We start from the raw sequence: 11,465 nt of genomic DNA on the forward strand, positions 1-11,465 counted from the left end.
TGCTCCAAAGCAGTGGAAGATGCAATGCTCACCTAAACGCATCCCTTCAGGAGAGACAAACAGGACATGGTAGAAGCAGAGGGAGGCCCTCACCAGACCCTTGAGAAATGCCCCAACTTCCCTGTCAGCTGCCTGAGAGGCTCTTGCAGCTTCAGTCCCAGTTGGCCCCTGATTGTAGAGCCAGGGTCACTTTGGAATCTGTGCCTCCCCTCAAACAGAGAATGACCCAGCAGAGCAGCAGCACAGTGCTTTGGGAACGTGTGAGCCCAGCAGTCTTGGAGTCTTGGCCCACAAAGGTCATATGGGGAGCTGAAACCCATCTTCTCTCGCTTTCTGTGCAGGTGCTTCTTGAGAGAGAGCAGGAGCAGACTGCTTCATCAGAGATGCCATGCCAGACTCAGGGAGAGCTGTTCCCAGCCCGAGAGCAGGAAGAGCAGCTTGGGCAGCAGGTGGAAGAGCCACAGGAGAAAGGCCAGGTAAGCCTGACTGGCCAGGGCACAGAGGGAAGGGCAGGAAGAAGGGCATAAACCACAGCTCTTGGGACTGAGGAGGCCAGGAATCCCACAGGCACTGGAAGCACAGAGCCTTGGAATCTGCAGAGATCAGCCCTGGGACAGGAGGGTTACAGTGGAAGCAGATGTGGGTAGGGAAGCAGAAAGAAGTGGCTGAATCCATGTGATTTTGAGGCAAAAAGAGGGAAAAGCTGAGCCTGATGACAGCTTCCAGTCACTTGCTCTGCTTTTGTGTGCACAGAACATCAAGGTAGAACCACAAGCAGAGCTGCCTGAATCTCAGAGTGACATGGCAGTGAAGAGGAGGAATGAAAACATCCAAGAAGAGAAGAATCTCCCTATGCAGAGGGACAGTCAACAAAAACAGGTGAATGAAAGAATGGCAGCTGCTCCACTCATGAAAGAGAGTCCTTTCCGTTGTTGTTTACAGAACATGGACAAACAGGTGCCGGCACAACTGCAGGAAACTGAGGCTAGGATCAAGGCAAGGAAGAAGAGGCCAGACGAAAAAATTGAAATCATCAAAGAGAAAATTAATCGCCTCCTTCAGGAGTAAAAGGACTTAGAAAAGCAAGTGAAATAGCAATAGGCACTGCAGTCACCCAAGGGGTGGTTTCTGCCCTCCTTGCCTTTGCAGTGCAGAGCAGCAGGGGGGTGGGGTGTTGCCTCTGAGTGCCATCCTGATGAGGCCTCTGTCAGAGCTGCTCTCAAGGACACTTCCTGCTCTGCTGAATCGCAGCTGATGCTCTAGACAGTGGCATTACTCCCTTGGCCATTTAGCCAGCAGTCATCCCAATGAACTCCTGCTGGCTTCTGCCGGGTGACCTTGTTTCTTGAGGTGTTTTTGCAGGTGAACACGGTCACTCACATAGATTTGGAATACAGGCTACAAGCTGTCTGTAACCCTTGTGAATCTGCTCCTGTCCTTTACTTCTTCCCAGTCGATGACTCCTGGCTGATGGGGACAAGCTGTAGTCTCTGACTGCTTTGTTCTGTTTGACTTGAGGTGGAAGGTTCGCCATCCTACCTGGCAGCCTGCAGCGAGTTCCAGCAAGTGATGGGCAACCAAGAGCCCCGAGGCTGGCATGAGGCCCAGGAACTGTACCATCCAGAGATGCTGCAGGATAAGCACGTCCCGAGGAAGGTGCAGTAAAAGAGAATTTCTTGGCAGGATGTAGAACATTAGAATGAGGAGCTGCAAATGTATCTGCAGACCTAGGAGGGGGAAAGGAGTCTTTGAGAGGAAGTGGAGCGGTGGTTGCTGCAGTCATCCTTTAGAACAAGAAAGTGGCTATGAACATGAGTAAAATCAGTCTTTGGTTTTGACCATTTGGTTTCACAAGTGGACATCCAAAGCAATCCAGTTGAAGAGCTCTGCATGTGGCAGACAGCAGCTTCCTAAGGGCTTGCATTTCAAATGGCAATCTCTCTTGCATTTCAGGGCAATCTCTGCCACACCTTCCTGACATCAACTCATTTCTTCTCTCAGATCTACACCAACTCTGACACTGAAGCTGCTGCAGCAATGCCGCCCCCAAGGAGCCTTTGCTCCCCAGCCAAAGATGTGGAGCCTGAGCACTTGGTTCACCTCCCATGCTGACCCAGCTGCTGCTCTGCAACAGGAGATGGCAGGTGACTCCCTGGAGCAACACAGTACGTCTGCTGTCTTTCTTATCTGAGGGACAGTGTATTGTGTGCACATGTCAGCACAGCTGTACCAAAGGGCTCTCCTCACTTCAGGGTCACAGAAGTGCTGGCATTGCTCCAAGGCAGCAAGAGAGAGCTCTGGGTGTTCCTGCTGCCTCAGAGGGCAGCTTAGGCTGGCTGGAGTTTGCCTGGGCTTCCCTCTCTGCCAAAGGCAGAAGCAGGAATTGTTCCTGCATCAGCAGAAGGCTGTGACTGCTTGACTTCTAGCCACTGGTAGAAGCCCTGCTGAGATCAGTCTCTAGAAGAACAAATCAAGCCCTTTGTGATTCTGCAGCACAACCCAATGAATCTGCTTCTTGCCCGTAACAGCTGCCAGTGCTGTGCTCTCACATAAGACCTGGTAGAGTTGAGAAGAGAGCCCAGTGGATTCTGTGTCTACCATCACCTGTTGGGACAAAAAGGGCACTGATCCACACCTCGGTGGGGCTGATCTCAAAGCCCATCCTGTTGTGTCCTGAATGGGGGCAAAAGCTTGTACAGGGCTCAGGCTCACGCTGGCTTCTTCCCATCAGTGCCTGTCAGTGCTCATGCTTGGCCTTTGCCAGCCTGGTTGTGGTCGCTGCCCCGGCCCTGAGGGCTGCAGGGACTGCAGAGGCTGGAGCCTTCCTTAGCTGGGAGGGTCCCGCTGCTGCCCGGCTGCTGCAGCGCGGAGCTGCCTGAGGCAGCAGCCCCTTCTCTGGGCCGGCTTCTGCCTCGCATGGCCTGGACTCACAAGAGGGTTAGCATCTCCTCTGGGCAGCTCTCTGTGTCACAGGGGTGCCTGAGGAGCACTGCTGTCCCTCTGTGCCCATGCCCGCCATGCCGAGTTGCGAAGATGGGGAGGTGTGCGGTGCCGAGAGGGCGAGTGCAATGGGAGCGACTGATCCGCGCTGTCAGGGTGAAGAGAAGTGGCGTGGTTCTTCACGCGGGGCACGGGCAAGGGCGTCTTTGAGCTCAGCCTGCTCATAAAGGGTGAGGGTCCTGATGCTGAAAGCCCCGTCACGATTGGTTCTGGCATGAGCTGCTCTGGTTTACAACTGGGAAGGCATTCTATTGGCAAACTGCTGCAAGGTGGAAAAGATGGGAACACTTGGCAATATTCCTCCTGTTCTGAACTTGACATCTGTTCAGAGGAATTGATTCGGGATGTGCAGGTGCATTTAATCTTAGCAAGTGGGAAACCTTTTCTAAATCTCGCAGTGTTTATTCCCAACAAAACAAGGGCACTCTTAGTTCCAGCTCTCCTCAATGTTTCTAGAGGAAAAACTTACTTGCTTTGGTATGTATTCTCTTCTGGTCTCAGTGTAGTCTGAATCTATTTCCCTGTGCTTCCCTGTGTGTCTGCTGCCAAGAGGTCTCTCACTTCAAAGGATGCAAGAAATCAGTCTCTGTGCCAGCCAGACTTGTGCTGTGGACGTGCTGTTCTTTTCTTGTTGTTCCAGTTCCTGTTCCTGTTGTTGTTAGCCACCTCAGAGCTGGCTAACAAAGGGAGGGCTCAGAGCCCCAGACAGTGGGGCTGCCATTTGTATCTCCGAGAAGGTGGGATCTCTGCTTTAAAGTGAACATCTTGCATTTTGTTTCCCTCAGGCAGAATGGTGAAGACGGAAAATCCTATCATCAAATACATTTAACTGGAAAGTATTGGCAGTGGGTGAGTCCAAGCAATGCTAATTTTACAAAATTATGCATCAGGTGTTTTGCTGGTGGAATAGGTATCAAGCGTGAAGTCAGACAAGCTGCAAATGTGTTCAGGCACTGGGCTTAGATTGTCAATGCTGATCAGAATTTCTAATTGTGCTCAGAAGGCATTGTCCAGAACATCTCCATGCTTCCAGAGTCCTGCAGCTTTTAGGCATTTACAGCAGAGATCTCCTGTGTGGGCTGGCTTTCAGTGCAAGATCTAAATGGCTTCTCCTTACTCTGCTTCTCTTTTGTTTCTAGGAGTTTTGGAGATGTTTTTAAAGCACTCGACACTGCCACAGGAGGAGAGGTAAATGTCAACAGCCCCTGCAGACTCTGCTGCTCTTGAGGGGCTTTCCCCACAGCTCCCCTCTGGTGTGAGCTGTGGCTGGAGTTTGGCTAGAGCCGTGCTGAAAAGGAACAAGAAGCATAGACTGGTGCCAGCCTGCAAAATACATTTGGCACTTTGTCCTCCGCAGCTGCCGGAAGGAAGGCACGCAGGGCAGCGCTTCCTTTTAGACAAGGACGCGCTCACTCACTCTCCAATGCTAAAACAAAGGTGGTGCCGTAGAGCACCTCCCTGCTCTTTGGGGCTACAGCTTCGGAGTCCTGAATTCTCAATTCTGGCTGCCAGCAAATCCATCGGAAAGTTACTGGTAGTTCCTTAGCCACCTGCAGTGTTACCCTTGGCAATTGCACATAGGGAGAGATCTGCAAGTGCCCTAAAAGCCCTAAGCCCTGCCCATTGCCCAAGATGGATCCACAGAGTCTTAAGGCATGGATTACTTCTTCTGAATCCTAGAAAGAGCAGCAGAGAGTGTGGTCAGAGGTTTGTGGGTGATAGTTGAGACACAACTGTTACCAAGTGGACAAGGCAAAATGTCAGCGGCCCCACATGTTCTGTAACTGGCTCCCAAGGGAGCAGAGAAATGGGCTGTTGGAATGTCATTTCCTAATTACTGCAGTGCCTAATCACAAGGCAGTTTGGCACAGTTCAGCTGTGTCATTGCAAAATCACTCGCTTCATGTGCGTTGTTGTCTCCTGCCACCAACTGCTCAAGTTACTGATTTTCAATGTCATTTTAGGTGGCCATAAAGAAAATAAATCTTCAAGGACCGAGAAGGATGGAACGAAGCATTAATGAAATCCAAATCATGAAGAGGTACAGGAGTCCCAATGTTGTGAATTTTTTAGACAGGTGAGTGGTTCTGGTCTTATCCCATGTGTGCATTTACATACAGCAAACATAAGAGGTTAAAAACCCACTTTGGTCAGTGGCAGATAGTAAAGCTGTCAATTTTTATTTATTCATATCTCTCTACTCATCTCCAATGGATGAGAAGAGAGTGCATCCCTTCTGCATGAGTCTTCCCTGGCACACCTAGTTTGAAAATTATTCCAAAATTATTCAAAATCTGGATCAGCTGTATCTTCCTTAGTCATCAGCCTCAAAGTTTACTGCCTCCACATATTTTTGGGATTGATTTTTTCAAGTTTCTGAAGTGCTGATGAACCGTCCTAAAATGGATTTCCCTTGGATTGTTGCCACTCTTTGCCATTGCTGGGCATGCCAGGAAGACTAGGTGCTTATTTCCAGAAACACCATGCCTGACAGGTTTTTTACCTGGGCTGTTTCTAAACTGCATTTTTCACTCACTAGCCATCTAAGACATCTCCTTTTTCACAGCTGTGCTTTTCTCCTTGAGACTGCACAGATTGCAAACAATGCACAGCCAAGAGGGAATATCTATTGCTATGATTCTGTCCTTGTCACAAAGGCATTTGGAAGTAAGAAACCTGGAGGCAAAAATCAACGTAGCCATGCATGCTCATCTCCACGGCCTTCTTTCCTTCTTTCAGCTACCTTGTGGGTGAGGAACTCTGGCTGGTGCTGGAGTACATGGACGGAGGCACCCTGAACGATATCCTCAGCACGACCGCTCTGTATGAAGATGAGGCAGCAGCAATCAGTCGGGAGGTCAGCAATCCCATCTGTGTTTTCAAGGGCTTGGGCAGGATTGTCTGGGAAACAGGGGCTCAGACCTGCAGTGATTTCCTGTGCCAAGCTTTGGTTCTGTCTTGCTGGTGTGCTATGGGCAAGAAAAAGCATCTCAAGTGAAAGGCCTGCCAGTGCTCCTGCACTCCCTGTACTCAGTGCCAGTACTCTTCTCTCCTGCTGTTGTATTCTCGCTCGAGCTCATGTATTTGTATTTGCTGTTCTCCACCTTGCCTCTCTAAATGTTTGCCTGGAGTCTGTCTTCACTGCATTCCTTGCCTGTGAAAGCAAAGGTGCTGGTGGCAGGATTGGAAATGATCAGCAAAGAAAAAAGAGAGAGACTCGTTTCTCTCAGGCCTCAGCATACAAGGACAGGAGTGCAGCCAAAAGGCTCTTTGCTTCTGAGCACATGCACTGCAGCAGCAGTCATCTTGGCTGGTTTGCAGGGCACAGTCTATAACAGCAGGTGCTGTTGCTCTTTCAGAAGCTGACATGCCCTTCCTCAGAAAGGTCCTGCTCTTCAAGTGCTGGAGCAGCAAGCTCTTCCTCTCAGTGGCACTGTGTTCTGCCATTACTGCCCATTCCCCTGCAGAGGGAATCTTTTAGATTCTTTGTTGCCTTTCTTGTGGGATGAAATCACATCACTCATTTTGGCCCTCCTCTTTCTTCTGTTTTCTCTCTCAGTGCCTGCAAGGACTGCATTTTCTTCACTCAAACCATGTGATCCATCGAGATGTGAAGAGTGACAACATCCTTCTCAGAACCGATGGTTCTGTCAAGCTGGGTCAGTGTATTCTTGGTCAGGAGCAGCATTCCAGGGATGTGGGTGTGGGGCTGCTTGGAGTGACAGCCAGCTCCCCTAAATGGGGCTGGTGGCAGTGCAGGGACACTCGCTGTGAGCTGAGGGCACAGTTGCAACGTGCACAGAGGTAGGACAAGGAACAAGCAGTCAAGAGTGGCCTTGCTCTGTGTGTGTCCCTTCCAGAGGGAGGGAGTTACAAGTCTAAAGCTTCCAAAGAACAAAAGACACTACTGGCGACAGTGTAAAAAATGGGGGGAGTTTAAAAGTCGCCAATGCCAAGAGATTCAACAGCACATTTTCCAACTTCTACTGGGCAATTCTTTGGCTTGCTTTCCTAATTGCACAGAATTCAAATAGAAACAGAGTTTTGCTTTCTCCTCAGGTGATTTTGGCCTCTCTACTCAGCTCAGCCCTGAGCAGAGCAGACGGTGCTCGGTAGTCGGGACTCCTTGGTGGCTGGCGCCAGAAGTGCTGACAAGTCAGCCATATGGTCCCAAAGTGGACATATGGTCTTTTGGAATTGTGGGGATTGAAATGATCGAACAAGAACCTCCCTACTGGAACCAAAGTCCCATCACAGTAAGGAGCAAATACTCACTGATCCCACTGTCTTTCTCACCTGTCCCTTGTCCTGCGTGCCATTGGACAAAAGCCCATTGCCATCTGCCTGAACTACTTCCACCAAGGTCCCCTCCTAAAAATGTGCCTGCAACACATCAGCATCTGCTGTAGTTTTGGTTTCAGCAGTGGGGGAACTCAAGCCTTACCACATGCAAACAAACTCCAAACAAACTCTCTTCTCAGGCAACACTTTCCTTTGGCTTTTAAGTGGTTCCAGTCCTTTGGCTGTGGAGATGGCCTTAATAGCAGAAAAGAAGCATCTGACAACTGCTGTTATCTTTCCAGAAATGAAGGAAGGCAACACAAACCCAACAAAGTTTCTAAAACTGTGGTCTTTAGAGATGAACCTAACTCCCTGTACAGTTTCTTCTCACTGGGAAACATGCCTGAAACCTGGGCATGAGAGTGTAAAGGCCACTGAGTCTCTTCTGCTTCCTGTACAGTGCTGCTGAAACACTCAGTCACTGTGTTTCTCTCCTAGCCAAAGGCACATTCTCTGTGTCACCAAGCCAGAGCCTGGTGATGCGGAGAGCCTGCCAAAACCTCCCATTTCTTTCCAGGCCCTTTCTGGCATGGGCCTATCATTAATGCATTGACTTGAGTAGCCAAATGAGCAGAGGGTGGCCATAGGGATGGCACCTCTCCTTCTTCTGACCATGACAATTTTTCTTTTGCTGCAAAATGGGAAGCTGCAATTTTCAGACTGCCGAGAGACAGAGCTGCAGGTGGCTCCTTTGTGCCCAAGCAGCAATTTTCATCCCAATACATTTGTGCAGGCATCTAAATGTGTCTCTGTTGAAGATGAGATTGCAAATGTTTATTTCCTTACCTGGGGATTAATTGATGGATTCCCTTTCTTTCCTTCCAATTACCATTGTTTTCAAAAAAAAGCACAAAAGGTATGATGAGTTTTGTTCTTGGGCACGTGGGCTTAAAGGACCAACAAGCACTGCAGACATGCCTTTCATGTACTAACCCTTGAAATTAGTTTGTATAGCACAGTCCCTCTTCCAAAAAGCCTCTCAAGCTGGTGTGAATCCTTATAGAAGCAAATGTGCGTTTTCTGATGTAGTTCCCATTAACTAGCACAGTCAATGAAATCAGCTGCCAAGGCAAGATCTGTGGGATGGTGGAAAAGCTGTGGCTGCATCGGGTTTGGGTTTTCTGGTTGGTAAAGGAAAATGATCTCTGGGTCTCTGCCAGGGCAGAAACTGTCACTGAAGAACAGAGGTTAAACAAAGGGAGGTGGTGTCTCCTTTTTCTCCCATTGGATCAGTCGGGCCTTTTCAGCGAGTCCTTGGGCCAGTGCTCCCACTCCCCCTTCGGTGTAAAGTGGACGTACAGGTCCAGTGGCATGGCTGGGTTCCACCTGGCAAGCGTGCCAGTAGACATCTGGTTTTCGATGAAGTCGAGGGAGCTCGTTTCTTGCAGTGTCAGCTCCTTGGGTTCCCAGGGGTTCTTTCCTTTCAGGAGGTCGTACAGAGGGTCCATGACCTTGGGAGGAATCAAGATGATGTTGCAAAGCCACTGCAGCGATCCCACCAGGCGTTGCACGTCGTGGAGCGTCTCGACGTCTCGGTTTACCTTCATCTCGGGGGGTGTCACGTAGGAGCTTGTAATCCCTACTCCCAGGAAGGTCACGCAAGGTCCTCTCTTGATCTTTGTGCTCGCGATCTCGAAGCCGTTGGCCTGAAGGGTCTCCGTGATTGTGGACACCAGGTGATCTACTTGGCTTGTCAATGGTGCTGCAACCAGGATGTCCTCCATGTACTGGATGATGGTTGCGGTGGGATTGGAGTGTCGGACCGGCATCAGTGCTTTGTCCACGGTGATTTGGCATATGGTCGGGCTGTTGACCAGGCCTTGTGGAAGTACTCTCCATTGGAAGCGAAGGTTGGGCCGTTCGCCGTTCCGAAACGCCACGGAAAAGGCAAATCGTTCTTTGTCCTCAGGGTGCAGGGGTATTGAAAAGAAACAGTCCTTGATATCCAGTACTGCGCATGGCTGCCCTGCAGGGATGGCTGAGTTCGCGGGTAGCAGTGTCTGGACTGGACCCATGGGTCGGATCATCTTGTTCACTTCTCTGAGGTTGTGGACAAGACGATAGCCTTGTCCGGACCTTTTGGGGATCACGAATACAGGGGTGTTCCATGGGCTGGTGGAGGGTTCTATGTGACCCTTTTGCAGTTCGCGGTCGACCAGTTCCAGCAAGGCTGCCATTCAAGGCTCTGTCAAGGGCTACTGCTCAACCCATACAGGGTCTGATGACTTCCAGGTCAATTTGATTGGCAGCGGGGGGTGTACAGCAGTGGCCCTCATGATAAATTTGTAATCCGAAATCCGAGCATGGAAAGGACGTCCCTTCCTAACAGCGGTGGAGAATTTTGCAAAATGTAGGGGTAGGTTGCTACTGTCTGTTCTGGTCCCTTTTTCGTGTGAAGTGTTATAGCCACCAGCTGGGTGCTTTTCCATGCCCGGGACTGCCCCCCCACTCCGTTCACTGGGGGGACTTCTTTGAATTGCCAATGTCCGGGCCAATGTGCCTGGGGAAAAATCGTGCAGTCTGATCCCGTGTCCGCCCAGAACTGAAACCCTATGACGTGGGGATCCTGGCCGCCGTAAAGGCGGCATGTCCCCCACACCATCAGGGGCTCCTTCCCTATTTTCATGACCAAGGCCACCCAGGGATCCCGCTCTGGGGCGTCTCCTGCTGTTCCTGTGACTCCGGCGCGGCTTGTGGCGGTGGGGGGTGCTGGGGGGGATGCAAAGGTGGCTGCTCCCTGTGGGGGCATAGGGTTCGAGGGTCCCCTGCCCCACTGGGGGTTGCTGTAGCTGGGCCGCTGCATATTCCAGGTGGGAGGGGGCTGGATGCGGCCCAGGTGCCCCCTCCCTTTCCCGTTTCCCTGGGGCTTGGATCTGCATTCCTTAGCTAAATGCCCCTTCCTTCCACACACCCAGCATGGCCCCCTACCTCCCCCTTGGCGTGGTGGAGCAGCTGCTGATAGGCGCCTTGGCTGGGGGCAGTTTACTGCCAAGTGGCCTGCCTGGCCACACTTAAGGCACGCCATCACGCTGGTTATTGCAGTGTGAACTGCTGCTTGAATGGGAGCTAGATGTTCCTCCTTTGCAACGTGTCTGATCATGGCAGCTATATTAGACCCCTGTGGCAGTGACCTTAAAATGTCCTTGGTGGCTGAGTTGCATTGCTGGCGTAGGCACTCTGCCAGCACGGGACCCTTCGCCTCTGAGGGTAACGCAGAGGAATCTAATGCTGCCTGAAGCCTGTCCGCAAACTGAGTGAAGCTCTCACTCTCACCCTGCTTTATGGAAGACCACGGCGATGGTCTGGCTACCACTTTGGAAGCATTACGGATGGCTTCTCGGGCAGCACGGGTTGTTGTCATAACCTCACGGGCCTGCAAGCCCTCAGCCTGTAGCTGGGGGATGATCATAGTGGGGTCTGTGCCCATTAGCCTCTGTATGGTGGAGCCGTGCAGTGGATGGTCTGCCCCTGTTACCAAGGCTAGCTGTTTGATGCAACTGTCCTCCCATTCTTGTTTAAAAACGATCATCCCTGCACCATCAAATATCATTCCACACGTCTGCTTAACATCAAAGGGAAGCATATTGTCCCCACCAAAAAGGCCGTCAATGAATGTGCAAACCATGGCAGAATTAATTCCCTTTTCCGCAATTGCTTTAACAAATGCCTGCACATCTTTCAGATTGACTGGTGAATAAGTCCTTTGGTTTCCGCCTGCCCCCCCCACACGGACCGGGAACACCAGAGTGGCAGACGGAGCCCATTCCATGCAAGCCATTTTTATTTTCCGCCAGTTTGTAAGCGGGGTTCGGTTTTTCTCTGGTAACCCCTTCACCCATGCGGGAGCGCTGTGGCTAGTGACCTTACGTGCCGCTGCTCTCTCTCTGTAAAAGCTAGAATCTGAGTCGGAATCCTCCGACCCTATCTCGGGCTCAGAGCTCGAGTCCGAGTCCGAGCCGGAAGTCGAGTAGCTAGACGCTTCCGGGCTCCTCTGCCTTTTCCTCGGGCTCCGACCCCGCCCCTTCCTGCGGGGGTCGGGCCGTTCCCTCCCCCTGGGGTCCCCCCGCCTCCTGCTGGGGGAGGTCCTTGCCCTACAAGGACTTAATTTGAATAAAGCGCTCTGA

General features: G+C 51.2%; 1 protein-coding gene across 1 annotated transcript; it reads left to right on the plus strand.

Moving 5' to 3' along the window:
- The first annotated feature begins 801 nt into the window (after window positions 1-801).
- Window positions 802-7,589, plus strand: LOC131571588 (serine/threonine-protein kinase PAK 1-like). Its single transcript, XM_058824367.1, has 7 exons — window positions 802-879; window positions 1,519-1,656; window positions 4,971-5,077; window positions 5,740-5,857; window positions 6,560-6,659; window positions 7,060-7,256; window positions 7,584-7,589. Exons 1-7 carry the CDS (start codon window positions 802-804, stop codon window positions 7,587-7,589), a joined length of 744 nt encoding a protein of 247 aa, XP_058680350.1.
- The last annotated feature ends 3,876 nt before the right edge of the window (window positions 7,590-11,465 follow it).

Source organism: Ammospiza caudacuta, chromosome Z (assembly GCF_027887145.1).
Source record: "Ammospiza caudacuta isolate bAmmCau1 chromosome Z, bAmmCau1.pri, whole genome shotgun sequence".
Lineage (NCBI taxonomy): Eukaryota > Metazoa > Chordata > Aves > Passeriformes > Passerellidae > Ammospiza > Ammospiza caudacuta.